The sequence below is a fragment of the Gouania willdenowi genome, chromosome 15 (genome assembly GCF_900634775.1).
Source record: "Gouania willdenowi chromosome 15, fGouWil2.1, whole genome shotgun sequence".
NCBI lineage: Eukaryota > Metazoa > Chordata > Actinopteri > Blenniiformes > Gobiesocidae > Gouania > Gouania willdenowi.
This window is the reverse complement of record NC_041058.1, coordinates 35,275,100-35,302,375: the sequence shown is the minus strand read 5'-3', so window position 1 is coordinate 35,302,375 and position 27,276 is coordinate 35,275,100. Positions and strand designations below refer to the sequence as shown.

Sequence of the window (27,276 nt, the reverse complement as noted above, 5' to 3'; positions counted from 1 at the left end):
TAATTACATTTATGATGTAATTATATTTGAAAACAATCTGTTGCTGTTGTAATCGCAATTGACTTGTAGTTGAGTTCAGATAATTGACTGTCAATTATGATTTAATTTTTAAAAAATCATTTTTACTTATTTATTTCTTTACAGAATGAATTAACAAAACAGACTTCCACTTTCCCACTACCTGTCACTTCTCTACAGGATAATTTTAACATTTAAGTATAAAAATAAATCTATGTTTAGTGACAGAAAAAAGGCGCAGATTTTCTTTGATGAAGGAGCTTAACAATGTTACTAATAGTTACATATCACCTACATTTTCTTGATGTTGTGATTGTTTTTTATTTATTTTAAGGAAATGTTGTGAAAGAATTGAAGAAAAATTGCAGGATTTTGTACAAATTGAGTTTTTTTTTTAACAGTTTGCTTTTAAAAATGACTGCAATCATGTGATATAAACATGTATAGTAAGTAAGTAAATTTTATTTATAAAACACTTTTCACAGATATGAATCACAAAGTGCTGTATAAACATTTCAGTTTCCCGTTTAAAGAAATTAAAAGAATCACGTATAACATGGGAGGACCAGAACGGGAGAACTGTGGGTCACCATGGGCATGGGAGGCACCCCGTATTTAGATGAAAAGTGGGAGAACAACAGGAGGAGAGGTGAGGGGGAAAAAGCAGGCTTTAAACTGACTTCCCTATTGGGGAGGAAAGTATAAAACTAGGAAAAGAACCTCCTTGGCGTAAGTGCACCAAAAGCAGAATAATTAATGTATACATTTTTTTTTTTTAGAGTATTTTATAGCAGATTTAAGACATGGGTCAAACTGACCCCTTAGCATTAGAGAGGATAACAGAAAGCTAACATAAGAGGAAGGCTATGTTTAATGGGATTGTAATTGATCATGGATAAATGAAGACGTAATTGTAATTAGTGAGGATGCCGGAGGCACCTTTTCAACCCAAATCAACTTTTTTCATCCTTATTGCTAATGTTTAGCTAATGCTAGATTAGTGCTAATATTAGGTTAATGTTAATACTAGGCTAATGTACTGTTGTGCTAATTCTACTGTTAGGCTAATGCTAGGCTAATGTCAATGCTAGGTTAATGCTGTTAGGCTAATGTTGTTGCTAATGCTAGGTTAATGCTCGGTTACTGCTACTGCTAGATTAATGCTAACGTTAGGCTAATGTTAATGCTAGGTTAGTGTTAATGCTGGGCTAGTGCTATTGTTTACGCTAGGTTAATGTTAATGTTAGGCTACTGCAAGATCAAGTTACAGTAGGTTAATGTTAATGATAAGTTAGTGCTAATGCTATTTCTAACGCTAGTTTAATGTTAATGCTATGTTACTGCTACACTAATGCTAAGGTTAATGCTAGGTTAGTGCTATGCTAGGCTATTGCTAATGTTAGGCTAATGCTGTTGCTTGGCTATTGCTATTGTTAGGCTAATGCTACTGTTAGGTTAATGATAATGCTAGGCATATGTTAATGCAAGATTAACGCTATTGTTAACGCTAGGTTAATGTTAATACTAGGCTACTGTTACTGCTAGATTAATGCTATTGTTAACGCTAGGTTAATGTTAATGCTAGGCTACTGCTAGATTAATGCTAATGTTAGGCTAATGTTATTGATTGGTTTGTGCTAATGTTAGGCTAATGCTATTGCTAACGCTAGGTTAATGTTAATTCTAGGCTACTGCTGGATTAATGCTAACGCTGAGCTAATGCTAGGCTAATGCTAAGCTAATGCAGTGCGACACCGGTCAACACCTGCCTCGTCACTTGCATTTTCTTCAGAAAATGCTAATATTCTAGTTGAAAATTGTAATTAACTCTGACTGATTCTCATGAAGCGTGTGTTCTTGTGGCAGATGTACCTGAAGATCCTGATGGACGTGATAACGTCGGAGAACATGAAGATGCCGTATGAGATGAAGGAGACGGCTCTGGAGGCCCTGGTTCAGCTGTGGAGGATCCCCAGCTTCGTCACTGAGCTCTACATCAACTACGACTGTGACTTCTACTGCACCAACATGTTTGAAGACCTCACCAAGCTGCTCTCCAAGGTGGAAACATGTTGTTCAGACCAGCGGTTCTCAACCTTGAGGTCAGGACTCCTGTTGGGGTCAAGAGACACTGAGAAAGAGGATACTGAGAATATTTTTCGAACAATTTGAGCCCATTTTTGCTTATTTTTACCATTTCTCTGCAACTACACCAAACTCACCATATTTTAGCCTATTTTCATCACTTTTTCTGTCTATTTTTTTGATCCTTTTAATGTTTTTTGCTACATTTCTCCCATTTCTGACACTTCTACATCACATTTCAATGACTGTTCAGCACTTATAAACCCTTTCTACCAATTTTACACCTAATGTCACATATGTTGACCCATTATTGTCACTTTTAACCTCTTCACCATATTTCATTATTTTATTTTTGCCAATTTAACCACTTTCACAATTTGTCATGCCCATTATTTGCCAGTTTAAACTATTTGTTCCTACTTTTTAAATTACTGTCTCCACATGACTGTTCTTCAATGTTCATGTCTGTGTTCAACCACCTTCAGCTACTGTGGGGGTCCCCGCTCTCTGGAACCTTTATTTTGGGGCTGAAAAGGTTGAGAACCACTGGTCTAGATGTTTTTATTTTTTCAGACATACTTTTAAACGTTGCTTCACTCTGTTAGTGATCAGCTGACTTACGTCACATGGTTTGTTCTCGTTCCAGAACGCGTTCCCCGTATCAGGACAGTTGTACACCACCCACCTTCTGTCTCTGGAGGCTCTGCTGACGGTGATCGACAGCACCGAGGCTCATTGTCAGAACAAGGTGCTCAACAGCACCGCCCAACAGGAGCACACGGAGAACGCGTCAGCGGACGGAGGGAGTTCACACGGGAACGGAGCTCCTTCATCAGCAGGTACGCTGCACGCTGCAAGTGTTGGAGTCATTTTCTTTTATTCAGACAACTTTTTTAACGAAATTTACCTTGATCTCCTGACATGTTTTGGCTGTCAACTGCCAGTCTTCCTCAGAGGTGTCTGCTGATTGCTTTCCTATTTATTTATATTTTTCACAATTACTGAATAATACACATTATCACATAAAAGATGGATAAACAGTTCATAAAAACGCAGAAAGCTGGAAGAGCTTATTTGAAGCCTTTACGTACTTAGTAATCTGTGAACAATAAAAACAACAGAACTTAAAAAAATAAATGTATATACAGTATTTAAAAAATGAAAGATAAGCTCAAATAAATGGTTCAATTTACAATCAGATTAAAATATTGTGAGTGCAAAGGGTTTGTGATTATATCAGTGTCAAATAATTCACAGGATACTAATCCAACCATAAAAGCTTAGATTGAACAACAAAATAAAATATACCACAAAGTTAGTCAGGTGCAACCAAAAACTTATACTGTAGCATTTTAAAGTCTTCCAGTTTTTTTGCAAGATGTCCGATAGACATTTAGAACGATGTAGAATAAGATTTAATCTGTGAGGTTATTTTAAAGAGATTTCTAAAGTGTTCAGGAATTTTATTTTTGTATAATACAGAATACATAAAATTACATACCAAATAGAAGTATTTAGATATGAAATCAAAGAATCGGTTTTGATGCGTCATTATGAGTTATTTCTGTCGCCCGATGTTCTCTGGAGCAGAGAGTTCCAGGTGTGGGAATCAGAAAGAGGAACTCATTGCGACACATCATAGTGATTAGCAGACGCCTTTGAGGAAGACTGACTGTTGACAGTCGAAACGCGTCGGGAGATCAAAGTAGATTTCCTTAAAAAAGTCGTCTGATAAAAGAGAACTTCAACATATCCTTCAAAAAGAAGCTAAAATGAAGTTGGTGGAGTAATTGAAGTATGGTTGTGGTTTGTAGAGGTGAACATAGTGGAGAACACCAACGGACTGAGTTCTTTAAAGACAGAGAACCAGTACAAGTGTCCACCAACCAGTGGACATCTGATGGCAGAGAAGATGAGGATGGGGAGAAGAGATCAAGCAGATATCGACACTGGTCAGATATTTACTTTTTCTACTTCTATTAATGCTTTAGTTACGTTGTAAACGTGGTCAAACATGTTGTTTTGTTTTACAGCTGAGAAACGAACTCCAAAAATACCTCATCGTTTTCTGTCCTGTTTACCAAACTCTCAAGAGTTACTGGATATTAAAACCAAGAAAAAGGTGAGCAGCATTTTCACATTAATTGTATGTTTGTTTTTCTGTCATTTTATGTGTTTTTGGAGTCATTTTGAGTATTTTGGTTGTTTTTTTTTAGATATATACTGTACATGTAGTCGTCTTGTGTTTTTATGGAGTAATTTTCAGTATATTTGTTTTTATTTTTTTGTCCTTTTGGAATACTTTTTTCTGTATATATTTTTTTTAGGTATTTTTGCTTTTTTTGTGTATTTATATTTTTTTTAGTTCCTGGAGTTATTTTTTGCATTCCTGTTGTAACTTTTCTTTTGTATGTGTTCTTGTTGTTGTTTTGTATATTATTCAGTCATTTTTGTGAGTCATTTTTGTGAGTTTTTATTGTGAATTTGATATTTTTTTTAGGTTTTTATTTTAGTAAGTAAAATGACTGATTTAGAGATATCATCATATACAGTCTGTTAAAAATAGCTGTGACTGTTTCATGTTTACTTCAGTTGCCCATCATACATCTCCATATCTGCTAATCTATTGCATTCTGCTTCCATTTATCCAGTTCTATATATTTCCATTTCTTATTTCTTTCAGTTGCGTCCTTAAATCTAAGCCGAGGTCTTCCTTGGTTTCTCATTCCTTTGCTCAACTGAGAGTAGAGCAGCTGTCTTGACAAACGCTCATGATCCATTTCGTTCTACATGGCCTAACCATCATAAGTTCTTCTTTATTAGCAAGTCTGCCATAGATGGTAGCCCAGCTCTCTCCAGGATGTGTTAGTAGTGAGTTACTCTATCCTGCCATGAGATGTTCGCTCATAGCTGCTATTTCGATGTTATAGTGATTCATTTCTAAAGCCACCAGAGTGATCTGACGTTCAAGTCTTTCTGTTCCAGTCTGGTCTAGTAGCGTTCGTACATTCCACTCCGCCAAAGTCAAAGATTTCCTCTTGACTCCTAGCATACTTTTCACTGATCCCGGAGTGGGGGGAGGCCAGCACGAACCTTGTTAGTCCAGGCGACATCCAAGCCGGTATGATAATTCAACTGTTCAACCATTTCATGAAAGCGTTAGCATAAAAGGGTTTAAAGCACTGCTGGCTTTTGCATTACCAGCAGTGCTATCTTGGCTGAGCATCAAAGTTCTCCAGTGGCGAGGACAAGCCGAGACAACTGGCAATGATTCCCGTTGCAGCGGCTGGTTGAGTGTACAAGTTGTTGGTACGCAACCTCTGGTGATAACGCAGCACCCGACTGGGATAGGTCACATTGGACCTTAAACACATCTTCTTTTTCACTCTGTAGGATGTCCAGTCTCTCACCATCCTCACTGGCAGCCAGTGGGGTTGTTGGTTTAGTCGCCGGCATTTCTTCCTGCGGCAGGTAGTACCAGGTTACATGGTACCAGTAGCAGACATTTGGCCTGAGTCATTTTAGAGATATACTCAAAAAAGTACAAGTACCGAGACTTCCGCTTCCGGTTCATGGAGTGAGCAAGGAGAGTTGACCAGCTCCGTTAAATCCTTTGTCAAAATAGATCCCTAGACCTTAACTAAAAGAAATTTGTGGGCGGCACGCGAGTATTCATCGGGTGGAACTACGTGCTTTGTCATGAAAAAAGGAACCAGCCGAAAATATACACAGAAGCTCTTATCGCCATCGAGCATAGCAGAAGGAGGACACATAATGGCGGAGGATAAGCACGTTTCACCTACCGTGGTTGAGTCCCTGATGAGCGAAATGAAACGGGAGCTACAGTCTTGCCGGGAAGCGATGGCGGCCGATATTAAAGCACAGCTCGAAAATATGCACAGGGAGTTAAAGAACGACATCACCTCCCTCCGTGCAGAAACAAAGGCAGAGGTCGGCGCGCTCCGGGAAGACATTCTGCACAAGATGGACAGCCTGCGTAACGCACACGCACAGACGGCGAAAGAACAGAAAGAAATAGGCGGTGCACTCAGCGATGTAACGGACAGGTTGGTGATCTTGGAAAAAAACCACGACATGCTGACGAAGGATCACAAAAAGCTGCAGGAGAAGTGCACTGACCTCGAAAACAGAAGCCGTAGACAGAACCTCCGGGTGGTCGGTATCGCGGAAGGCATCGAGGCGGGAAACCCGAGTCGCTTTGTGGCGGAATTTTTCCCTGACGTGCTGGGAGCTGGAAGTTTTGACACACCGCTGCTGATTGACAGGGCACACCGGAGCCTGGCGCCGAAACCACGGGACGGAGAGAGACCACGGGCGCTTATTGTAAGGCTGCACTACTATGCAGATAAAGAAAAAATTCTGAAATTATCCAGAGAGAAGGGCCGTCTGATCTACAAAGGCTCTCCTGTGCACATATTCCCTGATATGAGCCCAGAAGTCGGCAAACAGCGAGCAGCGTTCAACCAGGTGAAGGCGGGGCTACGCCAGGCAAAGATCCCATACAGTATGTACTACCCAGCAAAGCTGACATTCACCCTGGACAACATCAGGCACTCCTTCACCAATCCACAAGACGCAGACACGTTCATCAGGGCTAACATCACACACCCGCCTGAGGACATCTGAAGAACGGAGCCCCTCTGTGCCTACCTGAAACACCTGAGTAACTATAACTCTTTAAACAAAAAAAAAAAAAAAAAGAAAAACGATATTAAAGACGAATGTGTGGCCGCTCCACATTGCCTGTTTATCTGTTGTTATACTGGTTAAAATATTATTATTTGTTATATATTATACATCCTTGTTATTGTTAAATATACGGACAATTATTTAATACTAGTTTGACAGATATTATAAGTACATATTACTGTATTTCTATTCTAGTATTACACATGTTTAGTGCCTATAAGCCATTTCATTACTTTATCATTATTGAGGCAGAGCCATTTAATTTCTTATTAATATAATTATAATTTATATATATTATAGGTACATGTTACTGTATTTTTATTCCAGTACTACAAATGTTTAGTGCTTATATGTCACCTTATTACTTTATCACTATTGAGGCAGAGCCATTTCATTTTTTATTAATATCATTATATTGTATATATATTATAGGTGCATGTTACTCTATTTCTATTCTAGTATTACAAATGACTAGTGCTTATAAGTCACTTTATTTACTTTATCACAGCCATTTCATTTCTTATTAATATAATTTACGAACAAAGTTATCAGGGAGTAAAGTTAGGGCATGAAAGAAAAATGGTCTAGGGAAAACAAATAAGTACACTTAACATGGGAGCTTAGTGGTAAGTCAAGCGACAAATGTTAGAAAGCTTGTCCCCCGTTAGGGGAATTGTAGCAAGGGGTTCTGAAGGGAAAGTTTTGTTCCCGGTACAGGGTTTATTTTTTAATGTATTTTTTATTTTAGATGTCACTGCAAAAATATGTTTTTCAAACTACATAATGGTGGATAATGGTTGATAAGATCAATAACTTTGATATATCTGGAAACCTGGTTCAGTTTGTCACATGGAACTGTAAAGGATTAAATGGAGCTATAAAACGCGGAAACGTATTGGCCCACCTCAAAAAACTAAAGACAGATATAGCATTCTTACAGGAAACACACCTAAGGGATAAAGATCACCATAGGTTACGTTGCAAATGGACAGGACAAATATTCCACTCTTCGTTTAACTTTAAAAATAGAGGCACCGCCATAATAATCAAAAACTCAATACCTTTCGCAATGTCTGAGGTTATAGCTGACCCGCAGGGGAGATTTGTGATTGTGACAGGTAAACTATACGGCTACCCAATTACTTTGGCTAATATCTACGCACCCAACGTTGACGATGAACATTTTGTATCAATGTTTTTGGCCAAACTGCCTAACATGAATTCTCACCGATTGATAATTGGTGGAGACTTCAATTTGGTCTTAGACCCCAACCTTGATAGATCGTCAAACAGATCTACAGCTTTATCTAAATCCGCAAGGAAAATCCATACGTTTCTTAATACATATAAATTGGCAGACCCATGGAGAACCCAATTTCCCAACGCACGTCAGTACTCTTACTTTTCATCAGTCCATCACACTTATTCCAGGATAGATCTATTTTTAATTGATAAAGAACTTTTGCCCCTGATGAAAACCTGTGATTATAAACCAATTGTAATATCTGACCATGGCCCACTAACACTGCAATTAGTATTTGGACATAAACATGCTTCAAAGGTATGGCGTTTCGATAATAACGTACTATCAGATAAAAAAATGGTTGATAAACTAAAAAACGAAATAAATATCTATATGTCATTTAATGACACACCTGACACTTCAAGATCTACATTATGGGAGGCATTGAAAGCTTACATACGTGGGCATATTATTTCTTATAAAAGTGCAATAAATAAACAACGTAGAGAGAGAGAAAGCAAAATAAGTGATGAGATTATGGCCATAGACCAACAGTATGCACTCAATCCCTCCCCAGAACTTCATAAAAAAAAGATAGTCCTCCAGACTGAACTTAATCTAATCTACTCTACAGAAACAGCCAAACTCCTAACTCAAACAAAACATAAATACTATGAACATGGGGAGAAAACTGGTAGAATTCTTGCACGCCAAATAAAAGAACAGGCTGCATCAAGAACAATAACAGAAATAAAAACTGACTCCGGTCAGACTACCATTGACCCAGAAGAAATAAATAATGTTTTTAAAATTTTTTACACTAAATTATATACCTCAGAATCCCTGGGAGATATGTCACTGATTGAAACTTTCTTTGAAAAATTAGATGTCCCTAAAATAGGGTTAAGCTACAAAGAATTATTAGATAAACCCATAACTACGTCAGAAATAGAACAGGCTATACAAAATATGCAAAATTCAAAAACCCCGGGCCCTGACGGTTACACCTCTGAATTTTATAAAATGTTTAAAAGTCAAATCTCTCCTCTTCTCCTTGACGTACTCAATGACGCACTTATTAAGGGTTGCCTACCACCAACCTTTTATTTAGCAAATATATCTTTAATACATAAAAAAGATAGGGACCCCCTGGACCCTGGGTCTTACAGACCAATAAGCCTGCTGAATGTAGATTACAAAATATTTGCAAAAATTTTGGCCACACGTCTGGAGGAAATTCTCCCAACTGTAATTTCGCAAGATCAGACAGGATTTATCAAGGATAGGCAGCTATTTTTTAACATACGGAGACTACTTAACATTATTTACACACAGTCCACAAATAATGAACACCCTGAAATATTAATCTCCTTAGACGCGGAAAAAGCCTTTGACAGGGTTCAATGGGATTACCTCTTCTCAACCCTGTCTAAGTTTGGAATTGGCTCAAAATTCATCTCCCTAGTTAAATTATTGTATGCTCAGCCTCAGGCTTCCGTAAAAACGAATAATATCAATTCAAACTACTTTCCACTTGGTCGCTCTACAAGGCAGGGGTGTCCCCTTTCACCACTGCTATTTGCACTTGCCATTGAACCCCTCGCTATCTCTCTACGTACAGAGAAAGATTATAAAGGTATTGAGAGAGCAGGATCGGAGCACAAAGTAGCCTTATACGCAGACGATTTACTCTTGTTCATCTCTAACCCTGCGAAATCGATGCCTGGTATATTGTCAATTTTGGAAAACTTTGGCACAATATCTGGATACAAGATCAACTTCTCAAAGAGTACACTGTTCCCAATTAACTCAAAAGCCAAACAGAACATACATACTCTCAACTCCCTGCCATTTAAAATATCAGACCGATTTAAATATCTAGGGATAAATATTACTGAAAATCATCCTGACCTATTTAAACATAATTTTTTGAAGCTGTATGACCATACAATATGTAACTTTGACAAGTGGGCTAATCTTCCAATCTCCCTTGCGGGTCGAATTAATATTGTGAGAATGACTATTTTACCAAGATATTTATTTCTCTTTCAGTGTATCCCTATTTTTATTAACAAATCATTTTTTGACAAATTAGATGCAGCCATATCTAAATTTATCTGGAATAAGAAACCTCCAAGAATTAAAAAAACATTTCTACAGAGACCTAAAACATTTGGGGGTATGGGATTGCCTTGCTTTCGCCTCTATTACTGGTCTGGTAACATTCGCTCTATGTCTTTTTGGTTCCACACAGAGGGGGCTGAATGGGCTAAGATGGAAAATCTAAATGACTCCCCTTCCTCCTTAGCAGCAGTACTTTTTTCTACTCTGCCAACGCCAAAAATAAAGATGAAAAACCCAATTATTTCACACTCTATAAAAATTTGGTCCCAAATCCGGAAGCACTTTGGCTGGCAGAAATGTTCGCCACTAATGCCAATAATAAATAATCATTCATTCCCCCCCTCACTTTCCGATAAGTCGTTTCACAAATGGTATTTACAGGGTCTCCGGACAATCAATGACTTATATATCGACAACATTTTTGCCTCATTCCAGCAAATAAAAGAGAAATTTAATATCCCCAACACAGACCACTTTAGGTATTTACAAATCCGAAATTTTATTAAAAAGACATTTCCATCCTTCCCAAACAAACCTTTGGTTTCTCCAATGGACTCACTGTTATTGCCTGAACCACAGACTAAAAAGGCGATCTCTAAGATTCACGATAATTTAACACAAATGGACTGCACAACAACACTAGACCACCTAAGAGAGGCTTGGATGGAGGATCTGGGAGTGGAAATCACAGAGAATCAATGGAAAAGAGCACAAGAATTTGTCCACTCTTCTTCTGTATGTGCCAGACATGGACTGATACAGTTCAAAATTCTACACAGACTACACTTATCTAAGCTACGACTGTCAAAGATGTTCCCTACAGTCGATCCTCTGTGTGACAGATGCGGACAGGCCCCAGCTTCCTTGGCACATATGTTCTGGAACTGCCCGAGACTTTGTAACTACTGGGTTAATGTTTTTAAAACTTTATCTAGCGTTCTTAATATTCGACTCGAGCCAGACCCAGTGTTGGCTGTATTTGGGGTTAAAGCTACAACAACAATTTTATCAAAGAACCAATACAATGTGATACGCTATGTGACGCTGTTAGCCCGAAGGATGATATTACTAAATTGGAAGCAGAAAAACCCACCAGCACATCCAGCGCTACTTAGGGAGGTGATGAATCTGTTACAATTAGAAAAGATCAAATTCTCAGTCAGAGGTAACATATCAAAATTTCAGGAGATATGGCAACCCTTTATCGACTATTTTGAAAAATCCAAATTGTAAATGACAGTGATTCAAATTTTTTATTGTATTTTCTTCTATTATTTTTATTTATTTTTTTTTTTTTTTTTTTTTTTTTTTTTTTTTTTTTTTTTTTTTTTTTTTTTTTTTTTTTTTCATTGGGGGGAGGGGGGTATACTTTGTACTTTTCATTGTTAAAAAAGAGAACAAAAAAGAAACATGCATATTTGTGTAAGAAATGTTGATGTGATGTAAATTTCAATAAACAGATGTTTGAAAAAAAAAAAAAAAAAAAAAAAGTACAAGTACCCATTAAAGCAAGTAAATTACAGTAATAATCCATTACTTCTGCTGTTTTGGTCTTTAAAGCATTGTGGCAGCTCTTTTGTTGTTAATATAATGATCTAGGACTCTTGTGTTTGTCATAAACAATTGCTCTGTAGCTTTTGCTTCTCGTCTTACTGCAATGTGTTTCAAATATGTTTGTGTTTTGAGTCGTTAACTCACTCAGTGCCATTGATGAGAAAACTCGTCAATTGCGTTTTTTCACGGAAGTTTCTAGGATACACTATAACAAAGTTCTCCTGTGAACATCAGGCTTCTCTGTTGATGTAGTGACCACCCGGTGCCCTGAAGGTGGCAGCAGTACACCTTAAGATGATAGATTAGCCACTGATGTGAGCATTAGTTAAGGAGGAAGAAGCAGGGACGAGGGAGATTATGACGCTATGAAGTGATATTGTGAAGTATCCAACAGCTCACAGCACCAAGTACTAACAAAGAACATGTGTGGATCTGATTGGATTATTGATAATGTTGCGATTGAGAGATAAAATCATCAACTAACCAGGCCAAACGTGTCATTTCTGCGTGTCGGGAGGAAGAGGAAGTTAGGTCTGCGTGGTTGACGGGGGGAGGAGATACAAACTACAGAAAGCAAAACATTAAACTGTGAGTCAGATAGCAAAATAATATTAATTTTGCCATCAAAAGCCTCGTCTCAGTGTTGTTGTTGTTTCTTTTAGAAGGAAACCAGTGTTCAGATGTTGCTTCAAAGTCACAGATTTTTTTTAGACAAAGCCTATTTTTTAGCTTTTTGCTCTGAAACTGGTGATTTTTGTAAAACTTTTTGTATTCAACTGCTGATTACAGAAGAACTAAACAAGCTAAAAACATTTTCTGATGACTTCAATCTTTCAGAATCTGGTGTTAGAGTTCAGATTGAAAAAAAAAAATGTCAATGACTGGAATAGAATTCTTCATATGTTGGAGTTGTTTTTTGTAAGCCGTGATCTAGACTTAGAGCTGGTCTGTCCTACATGTATGTAGTGAGTTTAAATAAAGCGTGTTGCTGTTCTCCAGCTGCTGATCACAGGCACAGAGCAGTTCAACCAGAAGCCTAAGAAGGGGATCCAGTTCCTCCAGGAGAAAGGTCTCCTCTCCAGCCCCATGGACACCAGCCAGGTGGCCCAGTGGCTCAGGGAGAACCCCCGCCTGGACAAGAAGATGATTGGAGAGTACGTCAGTGATCGCAACCACATGGAACTGCTGGACAGCTTTGTGAAGTAAGGAGCTACACACACACTAATGTGTCAAACTCATGGCCCGGGGGCCAAATCTGGCCCTGTAGAGCAGTTGCCCTAGTCTCCCTTTCTCTAACTTTTGAATCCAAGTCCTCCCTTATGTCCGACTACAACATTTTGCACATAAGTCTGTGATTAAAAACATCTATAGAGCATAATGATGGAATAAATGAGTGATAACAGACATTTAAAAAAATCTTAACTTTATAAATAAGTGAAAAACAGTATTTAGTTCCTCCTGAATAGATTTATTTGTTTAGTTTTATCATTTCTGGTCATTTCCCTCCTGATGTGGAACCAACACTGACCTTGTTCTTATCAAGATCATTTCTATCATCATTTGTATGTTTTCGGTGTCATTTTGTCTAATCTTTTCATTGTTCACCATATTTTTGTCTTATTTTGTGTGTTGTTGTTGTTTGGTTGTTTTTTATGTCTTTTTGTTTGTTTATCTGCTATTTCTGTGTATTTTGTAGTGATTTTGTGTATTTTTCTCTCATTTATTGTGCCTTTGTAGTCGTTTTTTGTGTTGCTGTTAATAATATTTTTCTCTCTTATTGTGTGTGTTTTTTGTGTCATTTTGTGTATTTAGTTGTTGTTGTTTGTTGTTGTTTTTTTCAGTATATTTTTCTCTTATTTTATGTCTTGTTGGTATTATTTAAATGATTCTTTCTGTGTGGTTGTTTTGTATGTTTCTCTGTTATTGTTGTGTATTTTGTAGTGATCTTGTGTATTTTTCTCTCATCTAGTGTGTCTCTGTTGTCGTTTTGTGAGTTGTTGGTCATTTTTATTTACAGTAGTATTATCATTTTTTTACCAAAAATCCACATAAAACCCTATATTTTTTATGTTTTCATTTGTTACTTTCTACTCTCTCTTTTTCTCTCAAGTACTCCCTGTAGTGCCATAGCGTATCCCTAGAGGTACACTTACCCCTATTTGAGAAACACTGCCTTAGAGCATCCAATTTGTTCCCCAGGAGAAAGTAAAAATGACAGAGAAACATTAGTGTGAATAAAACTCAATGATATCTGTAGGTGCTCACAGTTTTCCTGGTGCTTACTGTATATCAATTGAGAGCATTATTTTTTTATGTTAAACTGGTAAAAAACTCACAATTATTACAAAATCCTTAAATTTTCCTCAGATTATGACATAATATTTTCTTAAAATCTAGGAAATGGAAAGTGTAGATGCTGTTGGGACTGATATCTGTCACATGTTGCTTGGATGTGTTTAGTTTCTTACATATTTTGTAATTTAGGTATATGTAGAAATGCAAACTAGGGACCAGTAATGTTGAAATTATAAATTTTCCCAGATAAATTGAGTTGACAGGCCTTGTCTAATGTGTGAGCTTTAGAAAAGCGATGCTCTACATGTAAATATCTGTGTCTATTCTCGTATTAACCGATAACTTTGTGTTGCAGCACATTTACGTTCCAGGGGCTTCGTATAGACGAGGCTCTGCGTCTCTACCTGGAAGCTTTCAGACTCCCTGGAGAAGCTCCAGTTATTCAGAGACTTCTGGAAACCTTTACGGACAACTGGCATGTAAGCCCCGCCCCTTTTCCATCTCCCATCCACCTCCTCTATCACTGTGTGTGTGTGTGTGTGTGTTTAGACACAACGTCTCAGAGTCACAGGAAAGCATCTAAATAGTGGAATCAAAACTGGTAATAGAAACATTAGAATTTACTTAAATATCTCTAAAAAGTTTTAATTCTTCTCTGAGGAGGTTTTTCAGACATTTCTAGATTAAAATGTATCACAAAAGCTTAATGGAAACACTTTTACATAATTACACATCACAGGACGTAACGTACATGCCAGGGTTGTGGTCAATTACAACTAGAACTGCAAGCAGTTATGAAAGGGGGCCAAGCCTTCCCGCGCGATTCGGCCCCCAGGTTTTGCGAAGCCCACGGAAGTTCATCAATAAGGAAGACGGACTTGGGGCGATCAGGAGAGTCTGGAGTTTTGGATGTGCAAAGTTTGGTGCTGATAGAGCTTAAACACGAGGAGGAGTTCGAAAAAGTAGGTTTTTGATGTGTAGTGACTTACAAAGAGAAATATGCCATGAGAGTGGGCGTGGCCTATGTCAAAGATGCGACTTCATTTAGGGAATACGTAGATTGAAGTTTATGAAAATGTGAAAGTTACAGCCCAAAATGTGCTTGCACCCATTATAGCGCCACCTAGAGGCGCACTTTTTGGTATGGGTGATCTGTGTGCTCTTCTATATCTACCCTGTAAATTTCACAGCCCTCAACATAATAATTGAGCTGAAATAAATGTTTGTTGTTTATGTTGTGATAATCCACGCCCACTTTGACCAATTGCGAATAACTTTGAGATACGGCCTCAGGAGGGACCCAAGGTCACACCCACCAAATTTGGTAAAAGTTGGTTTTGCCATTTAAGAGATATAAATATCTCATATTTGCAGCGCCCCCTAGTGGCGTATATTATCCAAATTTGGCGCGTACCCCCACGGTGACATGACAACCAAGGATCTCAGATTTGGTGTTGTTAGCATTTATTTTTGACTGAGATATGTACCAGTTTGCGTTTTTATAGCTAGCTAGAAAAATGTTACTTTGCGCATATTTTGCATGATTCGCTAATATTTAGATCACGTCCAACTGAAGACTCTACGTGCCAAGTTTCACGCTGATTGAACAAAATCCCAAGGAAGAGTAAAGAGGAAAAAGTAGGTTTTCCAGTTTTCGCGATTTTGCTCCGACAAAAGTTTAGGCGGAAATGGGCGTGTCCTGGACCCACCCCCCAACGGGCACCGCCCTCCTTTGCACGGTTTATTCTGCAGCAACACTTTTACCAACGGAACTATAGAAAGTAACTATAATAATCGGAACGATTACAATAGGGTTCCTAGCATCGCTGGTCCTAGGAACCACGTATGCTTACATACGTGGTTCCCTGGCCCCCGCGGGCTTGGCCCCCTAATTACGTCTTCAATTATCCATTTTCAATTACAATTGATTACGGTGACTGGCATTTTTTCCCAATTACAATTAAAACTTTTCCCCTGAAAGTCAATTATAATTATTATCTCAATTACTAAATTCAAATTCAATTAATCACAATTACTGAGCCTTTAATAAAAAAAATCCCAGAAAACTTAGCGTGTTAGCATTCTGTTAGCATCTCTAATGCTAACGGGTCAGTTTGACTTGTCTTAAATCACCTGTAAAATACACTAATTAATATAAAATATACATGTTTATATCACATGGTTGGAGTCATTTTTAAAACAAATTGTTAAAAGAAATCTCAATTTGTCAAAAATCCTGCAATTTTTCTTGAATTCTTCTACAAAGTTTCATCAAAATAAATAAAAATGTATCACAAAATTATGCAAATTTAGGTGATATGTAACTTGTTGATTGGATGATTCTTGGTGCCTTCCATACATTTCACGACATTTAAACGTGGACGCGCAAACAAAAGCATATTATTGTTGAAATGTCTTGTTTTCCTACCTGTAGTCTGTGGCCCACCTTTAGACAAACCTGGTCCGTATTTGGGCCCTGAACATGAGTTTGACATTTACTTTAATTATGTTAATTTCCATTACATGTGTATCGTTTAAGTGAAACTTAAAGAGTAAAGATTTGATGATGTGATATTGTTTATTAATGAGAGTTTCCCACGGTCAGATAAAAGGATCAAAGTGATTAACGCACAGATTGTAACACAGACTTCAAAGGACAGAGTCCACTAAGGGCAAACATTTGAGTTCCTAAAATAGCAGGTGGAGGAAAATGATCTGGAAACTATTTCTAGTCGGGTCTTTTTTTTAGATCAACCATATCTACACAAATAAAGGCTGGAGATTATTTTTAGACGGACGAGTTTTCCACTCCATGGAGAGAGAGAGAGAGAGAGAGAGAGAGGAAACGAGGTTAGCTAGCTGCTCTCATGTAGCGTGATGGGGAATCACACAGTGAGCTTAGCAACTGTTGTGTAACTGTTGTGTATCTGTTGTGTAACTGTTGTGTATCTGTTGTGTAACTATTGTGTATCTGTTGTGTAACTGTTGTGTATCTGTTGTGTATCTGTTGTGTAGAAAGTCAACGGCTCTCCGTTCATGACCAACGATGCAGGCTTTGCTTTGGCCTACGCCGTCATCATGTTAAACACTGACCAGCACAACCATAACGTACGCAAGCAGAACATCCCCATGACTGTAGAGGTAATCACACACACACACACACACACACACACACACACACACACACACACACACACACACACACACACACACACACACACACACACACACACACACACACACACACACACACACACACACGCACACACAGAAACACGCACACTCACAGGCACAAACATAAACATAGACACACACACATGCACTCGTACGGACACACAGACACACACAGCTACGCACATACAGTCGCAAGCACAAACACACACACTGACACGCGTTTGCACACACATGCGCAGACACACACACACACACACACGCACGTCGTTATTAAACCAATGTGTTTCTTTTGTGTTTAACCCTCTGATGGATAAAATATTAAGGGTTCTAGAACCTAAATGTGTATTTTTGCTCATTCTGATGTCATAGGACTAGGGTTAAGTGTCTTCATATTTTTGATATCTCTAGAATCCTTCCAACCTAAGCTAAAAGGGTATATATAAATAAATAAACCACAAACAGTAGTTAAAGGTGTTCAAATTGTGTATAAATAGGTTAAAAGAGACAAATTAGAGCGGCCAAAAACAGAGCAAAAAAGTGGTAAAAAGGGTGAATATTGGCTTGAAAGTGGCAGAAATGGAGGGTTGGGTTAATGTAGGAACACTTAGTTTAAACTGGCAAATAATGGCCAAAAAGTGAATATACAGTAGTTAAATTGGCAAAAAATAAACATGAAATATGGTTAAAAGAGGTTAAAAATGACAATAATGGGTCAACATGTGACATTAGAAAAGGCATTAAAATGTGATGTAGAAGTGTCAGAAATATTAGTAATTTAGCAAAAATACATTAAAAGGAGCAAATATATGGCAAGAAAAAGTGATGAAAATAGGTTAAAATATGGTGAGTTTGGTTTAGTTGTAGAAAAAAAGCAAAAATGGGCTCAAATTGTTTAGAAAATATTCTTAGTTTCATGAAGGCATCCGGTGAACCCCTCCCAGTGTCTCACAACCCCAAGGTTAAAGCTGCAGTTTGTAGAATCCTCACTCCGCTCCATTTTGAAACCGAAACTGAAACTCAGCCTCCCTTACCGGTATGTTTGTGAACGCTTTTTTTTTCTCAATAGAGACATAGTGACAAATGTTTGGACTTGATCTTGTGTTAGTGGAGATGTTTCTGGTGTTTTAGAGACTCTGTCTGTAGTTAGTGTCCTGAACAGAGGCTGCTGCCTTCAGCTTGTCCCTGCCAGAGAGCTCACAGAGGGGGCTGTGATTCCCGCAGCCGCCCTGAGAGCATCCAGACTGTAAAGCGATTTCACCTTAAATAAGCTTCTCTCAGGTTTTCATGTGATTTGTCCATAAATACACCTTCAGTCGAGCAGCCAATAGTAACGACCAAAACAACTCATGGAGCACACGTGTTTGTAGAAAGATGTCTGATTGGCTGAAGTCCAGTGTCACGCTCCTGGATTTATAAATGTAATTTTACAGAACCAGGAGAAAGAGAACACATTCACTGTCCACTCAGAACAATGTGATTACAATATGATCAAAGATTATTATTTTAACCAAATGATGCAAAAAAAAAAACTTACATACTGCAGCTTTAACAATGCATCGAACCAAGCAAATGATCTTTGATGTATTGATCCACGAGCCCTGAACAATGTCTTTATCTGATGAAAAATGTCTGAGTTGTTACATCATCTACAGTGTTCATGTTGTTCTTTATTTGGTTCCTATCGTTCTTGGAGGGAGGGGCCTGTGCGGGGTCATCAGGTGACAGCTGTGTCCAGTGGTGGTCTGATGGTGTAGTGAGCTCATCCCTCATGGGGGGGGCTTTGATTGGCAGTTGCTAAAGACTAAACAGAGTGTGTGAGACGGTGTGTGGGGTATCAGTGTGTTATTGTGCACATAGCTGTGGGAGTGTTATGAGCTGACTCATGCTGCTCTAAATCACCCTCACACATGGCACCATGTCGTTAGTGGATTGGGGGGGAGAAGGCTGGTTGACCCCCAGATCCAGACAATGGGGTGGGGGGTCAATAAAATTGGCGCCTCACACTTCACTTAGTGCACAGCTTGCTATGTGTAGCATTCAGCAGGAGGCGTGTGGTGGAGAAGAATATTTTGGAAAAAGGAAAGCTAATCCAGGTCCTGGTTTGGATGGTAAGCTACAGCTGAAGCTACAGACACACTGGCCCTCATTTATCCAACCTTGTGTGAAAACGGGTGTAAATCAAAGTTCACATTGTGTCATAGGACAGGACCAACGTGTGGTTAATAAACATTGGTATCTGACCATCCCAGCTTACCAATGATCAGCTGTTGATTAATACAGTGGCTGAATTCCATCGTCATTGACGTAAATCTTACTGGTTTGGAGGCCCCGCCCACTGAGGTCAAACAAACACGCGCAAGACAAGAAAGGAAATTGTCACATCTGAGGTGGAGAAAAACAAAGAAAAAAAGTATTTTTTGAACGTGGGAAAACTTGATTTAAAAGAACTAATTTAAACGTTCTATGGAAGAGGATCAGCTACTGTGCAGGTGAAGTCTGCCCCCCTGTGTGCGCTGAGAACAACTACACAACAGAGATCCTGGAGACACACTGAAAAATACCATTTATATCAGGATCAGTTGTCTGCAATCAATAACACATTAAAAGGAATTAACAAAACCCTTTAAAGAAATGACTAAATGCTGTCATTTCTGTGTTTATTTTGCCTTTAGCTAATTTCACCTATAATTCATCATATTAATGATGTGTAGTGTATACTTTACATTTTAAAAGCATGAATGATTCACAGCAGTGAGCAGTTTATTTGTGTGGTTATACGTTATTCAGTGTAAAGAAAACCAAAAAAAGTGTTATCAGTGATTTTATTTTGTTAAAAAAATTAAAATTAATAATAATAATAATAATGTTTTTGATCAGTTCTGAATGTGTGTTTGTTTATACTTAAATGACTACAGAGGTTAGTTTAAGTCTAATTCTAATCCACTCAGATTGTCTCCGCCAGTGTTTCTCAAACTGGGGTACGTGTACCCCTAGCGGTATGCGAGAGAGGGGGGAGGGGGAAATTAACAAACGAAAGCATTAAAAATATGGGATTTTATGTTTGTTGTTATTAAAAATGTATAATCATACTAAATATTACCAGCAACTCACAAAACGACAACAAAGATACACTAAATAAGTGAAAAATACACAAGATCACGACAAAACGAAATAAACAATCAAACAACACCTAAAACACACACTGACGTAGAATCATTTAAATAATACCAACAACACACAAAAACAACAACAGAAACACACAAATTAGAGAAAAATATACCGAATAATAAAAAGAACAGAACAACAACAAAATACGCAAAATAACAGCAAAAAACTCAATGTTGATAGAAATGATTTTGATCAGAACATGATTTAAAATGTGTTATCACTCATTCATTCTATTATTATGATTTATAGTTATTGACATAAGGGAGGACATGGATTCAAAAGTTAGAGAAAGGAGGAACTAGAACCCAAAAAGTTTTGATTGTTTTGTTTGATCACGTCACTATTGATAAACACGTGGTACGATCAGATCTGATTGTACCAATGGTTGATAAATGAGGAACATAGAGTTTAAATGATATGAGTTCTACTGATCATAGAGACATTAACATGTTTCAGTGGATTCAGACTTCCTGTCTGTGAGTCTTCACTCATCACCATGGGCTTCACTTTATTTACTAGAGGCTCTAATCCTTGTTTTCCTAAAGGAAACTCAAACATATTGAATTACACAAAACAAGTCCACCTGAGTGCCTCGTAATGACCTCTTCTTCTTCTTTCTTCTTCTTCTACAGCAATTCAAGAAAAACCTAAAAGGTGTGAATGGAAACAAAGACTTTGACCAGGATATGTTGGAGGATATCTACAATGCTATCAAGTAAGCATCAAAACCCACTGAAGCATTATTTAGCAGTGTGTTTTTTTGTTTTTAATTTTTATTTTATTTAGAATGGATTATTTGCGTCGTTACATTATTGTTTTTATTTAACGTTTAAAAATCCTCATCCTGTTTTTGCCTTATTTACAGATGAATATTAGCTGATGTCAGCATAGAAAAGGAAAATCATTCTGATTATAAAGGTTTTTCTTGTAAAACATTTCTGCATTTTTTGGAAAAATCAAGATTTAAATAGCAAAAATATTTTCAGAATTTTGAGAAAAAATGATAAATATTATGCAACAACATGAGAATATTTCTCATTTACAATCATTTCCTGAACTTTTGAAGCTTCACTGCGTACTTTGACACCTTGATTTCATGTTTGCTCCTGTGCAGGAACGAGGAGATTGTGATGCCTGACGAGCAGACGGGGCTGGTGAAGGAGAACTATGTGTGGAGCGTGTTGCTCCATCGAGGGGCCACGCCCGAAGGTTTGTTCCTGCAGCTACCGGCCGGCAGCTACGACCACGACCTGTTCTCCATGACGTGGGGACCCACCATCGCAGCGCTCTCCTACGTCTTTGACAAGAGCCTGGATGACACCATCATTCAGAAGGCCATCACTGGCTTCAGGTGGACATCACCTCACACTTTAACTCCTGTTAATATATGTTAGATAATCCTACAACTGTCCCAGAGAGAAGAAGTAATGTTCTCATTGATGCATGTCACATATCACAGTTGGTTCATGAACTGATTTATCAGGTGTAGCAGACATGGACAACTGGAGGCCTGTGGCTCCCAAAGTAAAAAAAAAAAAAAAACCTGACTCAAAAAACACAAAAAATGGCAGAAAAATAAACAAAATGACACATTGAAAACAACAAAATCACACAAACTTACTTAAAAAAAGGAAGAAAATAAGGACCGCAACACACAAAATGACAGGACTTAAAAAAAGGACACAAAACGGCAACAAAAACAGACCAAAGAAGAACAAAAGTGGCAGCAACTTAACAAAAATACACAAAATGACTCCAAAAACACATAAAACAACATCAAAACCCCACAAAAAATGCCATAAAATGTTGCAAAACAACAACAAAATGCTACAAAAATGAAGAAAACAAGTTCAAAAACACACAAAATGACTCCAAAACATACCAATTGACAATTTTTTTTCACCAAATAACAAAAAATACCTAAGTTGACTTCAGACACAAAAAACTAAAATACCCTATGACCCTGTACTACAAAGCTAGGTTTTTTTTAATCGTGCTAACTTCTGGGATTTAATCAGTGTGTGCTACACTACGAAGCTGGCTAACGTCTGAAGGAGCTAAATCACCATGGTAACCTAGGCTGAATGACTAACCTGGTCGGGAGCAGATTTAGTTCTGAGCGAGTACTAAAGCTCCACCTCCTGACCAATCAGATCTCTTCTAAAACGAGCTGTCCAATAAAAGGAGGATCATTGTGAACGCGTCTCTGTGTGGATCTGATTTGACGCTGACAGGAAAGAGAATATTTATTCGTTATTTACCATCACATCCTATAGGAAACATAGAGATTTATATCTGATGAAGTAAAATAAGTCAGCTGATAAAGCCTGCGTACATTGGATGCTTTCAGACCCATTAATTAATTAATTGATTAAGTAATTCATGTGTTCTGTGGTAATGCTGAGAGCATATTTGAATATAAATATATTCCATCTTATGATGTATGATCTGTATGAACGCAGCATCAGTGACACAGACAAGATAAAAGAGAAAGTTAAACTGATCAGAGTGTCTGTTTATTTTCTGTTTATAATCTCACTAATTTAATCATTAACACTAATCAATTCCTGCATTAATTACTTTCTGCTTTTTCTGCAGTAACAGTGAAGTTTTTGGTCTAAATTATGTGTTTTAATTTTTCATATTTTAAAGAATTATTCCTCAATTGTGACGTAAATTGTTCTCCAGTTTCTCTGTGATTGGTCTGACGCTGTAATCTCCTCCTCTGTCACTAGAGTGCGTACGTAGCCAGACTGAAATCACCTCACTTAACATAGTGAGTTGTAATCTAGATTCATAGGACAGTTTCTGTCTGATGAAGAATGTTTGGTTAGGTGAAGCTAACAGAGATAAATCCAGGATATACTGTAATTATCTAGCTTTGTAGTACAGGCCCTATAGGACACAAAACAACAACAAAAACACACATAAGTACTAGAAAAACTAACAAAATAAATTCTAAAACACAAAAACTGACTAAAAATCAAAGCACATTGATCCAAGTTGACTTAAAGAAAGACAGAAAAAACCAACAAAACAACAAAAAAGCACACAAAAAATCCAGCAAATAACAAAAATACAATAAATACAGCAAAGAGACACGAGACAATAAAAACACATAATAAAAATCACAAAATGGCAGAAGAATTTACAAAATAGAAAGAATACTTAAGTTGGCCACAGAAAGACAAAAAAACAACATCAAAAACACCCTAAAAAACATAGAAAACAAAAACATAGAAAAGTAAGTGAGTAGTTTATTTATAAAGCGCTTTTTGCAGATAAAATCACAAAGTGCTGTACAGAGTTGTGGTAAGAGTACAAGTGCAACACAATAAAGCACTCTGAGAGCACAGACCTGCACTAAGCACCCATGTTGTAGTCCTACATTGATTTTATATACACTATTAGATTAATTGATAATGAGTGTTTAATCATCATAATCTGAGAAAAATACACACAAATTACAGAAAAATATGAAAAAACACAACAACACATTAAAGAACCATTAAAGAGACAAATTCACTCAAAACACACAAGACGACAACATATATACACAAAAATAACAGGATAGATAGAAAAATACACAAAAGAACAACAAAATATACAAAAGCACAGCAAAAAACTATAGGAACATTAAAATGACAAATTCACCTAAAAAACACACGACAACATAAAGTAACTCACATCTTCTTTGAAATTGCGCCGCACACAACGGCTAAATCTTTGTCCGTCCACCACAAATCCAAAATAATTCCAACAAAAATGTACATCAGAAGAAGGGAAAAGATCCAACCTCTGAACTACAACTCACAGCCTAATATTGATACATGACCACGGCGTGGCGCTGTCCGCTATCCAGTGCAGAAACTCCTGCTCGCTAATCACGCAGCACATCTGGATCCAGATTAGTGCTCGTTGAGCGCAGACCTCCGTCAAGTACAGCACGAGTACCGGGCGGGACATACACACAGTGCAATTTTCTAACACTACTACCTTACCTATAAGCCACCAGGAGCACGCTCAGGCACAGCTTCTATTTTCCTATTGTTTGGTATTTTCTCATTTTTGTTAATCCAGAACATCACCAACATATAATTACCTATTCATTGTCCTATTATCAACATTTACTGAAAATTTCATCCAAATCTGTTCATAACCTTTCAACAGATAAACGCAGGGTAAAACGAGAGTTACGTATGTAACTACGGTTCTATGAATCCTGGATGACTGCCAGAGGCGGTGCTTAAAGCACTGGATGTTCCATCTCGCGCATGCGCAGTAATTATATCAACAAAGTCACCTGTGACCCCTGGATGACCCGGAGAGTCTATATCTACCGGTGTCATCAGGTGATCTGTTCCTGTCAAAATCTTCTCGCAAGGACACAAGGATCCTGAGTGACAGGATGCTCTGGCGGTCATTCAGGATTCATAGAACCGTAGTTACATACGTAACTCTCGTTCTATTTCATCCTTACTGACCGCCAGAGGCGGTGCTTAAAGCAGTGGATAACTTGTACCAGAAAGGTCATGAAAGAATCCTCACCTACTCAAGGCCTGAAGCTGTTGACAGCACTGCCATTGCCATAGGCTGGACACCAGCAACGTTCACCCTGTAGAAATGTCCAAAGGTGCATGATGAGGACCAGGTAGCTGCAGCACTGATGTCTTGCAGGGGAACGCCCCTCAAGGCGGCCCATGACGCGGCCATGCCTCTAGTAGAATGGCACTTTATGCCCTGAGGCACTGGGATGTTCAGTGCACTATAGGCATACTGAATGACCTCCACTACCCAGTGAGAGAGTCTCTGTTTAGAAAGTGCAGTCCCCCTTTTACAGCCTCCATGGCAGACGAAAAGGCAGTCTGTCGTTCGTAGGCTAGCTGTCGCCTCCATGTAAGCCTTAAGCGCCCGCACGGGGCACAACAGTGTTGATGGCTCCCCATTCCCCCCAGAGGAGCCTGGAGGACTGAAGGCAGCCAACTCGATAGGTTGGTTCACATGATGAGGGGGAAACCGCTTGGGCAAAAGGATTTGGCCTGAGACTCACCCCAGAGCCATCAGCCTTCCAGCGAAGACATGCCTGGCTCACTGACAGCGCATGCAGCTCCCCCACACGTTTCGCCGTTGCCACAGCCAGAAGAAAGGCCATCTTGAGAGACAGCCACTTCAAATTAGTGTGTCCCAGCGGCTCAAAGGGCGGCTGGGAAAGGGACTGAAGAACAACTTGCAAGTCCCATGATGGCAACCCATAGACCTGACGTGGTCTGAGTCTCTGAGTCCCTTTCAAAAACTGCTTGACCAGATAGTGTGATCCCACTGGCTGGCCATTTACCTTTGTATGATTGGCCGAGATAGCAGCCACATACGCCCTGAGGGTGGAAGTAGTTCTGTTTTTCTCGAAAACTGACTGCAGGAAACGCAGTATTGCCACCACTGAACATGTCCCCGGAGCCTCGTTGTCAGAGTGACACCACTTCACAAATAGCCTCCACCTGTTAGCGTAATGGTTGGCTGGTGGATGGTGCTCGACAGTTTAAAATTGTGTGGGCAACCACCCTATCGCAGGACGCCAAAAGTGGGTCCACAACTATAGGGGCCACAAGAACAGCCTCAGACGACCCGGACTCGGGTGCCATATGCAGCCATTGACCTGAGACAGGAGGTCTTTCCTCTCTGGAAGACGCCACGGTGTCCCCCGCAGGAGGTTGAGCAACAGCGGGAACCATGGTCTTCCTGGCCAGCATGGGGCAACCAGAAGCAGGCGGAGACCACCCTGCTGGGCCCTGTGAAGCATTGCTGGTATGAGGGGGAGTGGAGGAAATGCATAAAGTAGGCCGTCTGGCCAGGTATGCGCCAGGGTGTCCCGCCCGAGGGGGCTGGTCTCTTCTTTCAGAGAGAACCAGAGAGGGCAGTGAGTCGTTGCCTCTGAGGCAAAGAGGTCCCTTGCTGCTCTGCCAAACGTGGCCCATATCACAGCCACCACTTCTGGGTGAAGTCTCCACTCCCCGGATGGAGGCTTATGACGGGAGAGGAGATCCGCTGCAGTGTTCCCGAGACCAGGAACATGCATTGCCCGGAGGCTCAGGAAGTTGGGTTAAGCCCACGTGAGGAGCCGGTGTGTCGCAGACATGTCAGAGATCTGGTGCCGGCCTGGTGGTTGATGTGATACACAGCTGAGGTATTGTCTGACCGGACGAGAACATGCCGATCTTTCAGAACAGGGAGAAAGTACCTGAGCGCCAGGAATACAGCCTGAAGTTCCAACACATTTATGTGCTGCTGCTTCTGCTGGGCACTCCACAGGCCCCTGACAGTCCTGGATTGCCACACAGCACCCCAACCCATAAGAGAGGCGTCCGTCTCGACAACCTCCCGGCGGGAGGCTACCCTCCCCATGGGTACACCCGACATTAAGTATTCCTTTCTCCAGGGTCGGAGGGTAAGGAGACACTCGGCAGACATCCTGACCACCTTGTGTCAGTGGCAGCTGGGGTCTAGATGCAGGTTGTTCATCCACACCTGAAACGGGCACAGTGTTAGAAGCCCCAGTGGTACGACCATGGATGCCGAGGCCAACATCCCCATGAGTCGCAGGACCAGGCCATACTGCAGGAGGGCGCCATGCTGGAAACGCCGTAGAAGGCCTAGGATGGCGGAGACTTGCTCTGGAGAGAGGGAGGCCCGCATTACCGATGAATCCAGCACAAGCCCCAAGTACCTCACCACCTGGCTGGGTATGTGGTTGCTCTTGGCATAATTCACCTTGAGGCCTAGATTGCCTACGTGACTGAGAAGAGCAGCGGTGTCCCGCAACACCTGCTCCCGAGTCGGGGAAATGACGAGCCAGTCATCCAGATAGGGGAGTATTGAAACTCTGCTGGCCTGTAAAGGTGACAGAGCAG

General features: G+C 39.3%; 1 protein-coding gene across 3 annotated transcripts in view; it reads left to right on the top strand.

Moving 5' to 3' along the window:
• gbf1 (golgi brefeldin A resistant guanine nucleotide exchange factor 1) overlaps positions 1-27,276 on the top strand; it is a 164,048-nt gene that overhangs the window by 98,250 nt on the left and 38,522 nt on the right. For all 3 annotated transcript variants that reach the window (XM_028467807.1, XM_028467806.1, XM_028467808.1), the window contains 9 exons: positions 1,885-2,079; positions 2,750-2,942; positions 3,918-4,055; positions 4,137-4,225; positions 12,734-12,936; positions 14,385-14,508; positions 17,045-17,170; positions 21,004-21,086; positions 21,486-21,722. In XM_028467807.1, the coding sequence (XP_028323608.1) occupies positions 1,885-2,079; positions 2,750-2,942; positions 3,918-4,055; positions 4,137-4,225; positions 12,734-12,936; positions 14,385-14,508; positions 17,045-17,170; positions 21,004-21,086; positions 21,486-21,722 (1,388 nt within the window). The remainder of the gene's footprint in view (positions 1-1,884; positions 2,080-2,749; positions 2,943-3,917; positions 4,056-4,136; positions 4,226-12,733; positions 12,937-14,384; positions 14,509-17,044; positions 17,171-21,003; positions 21,087-21,485; positions 21,723-27,276) is intronic.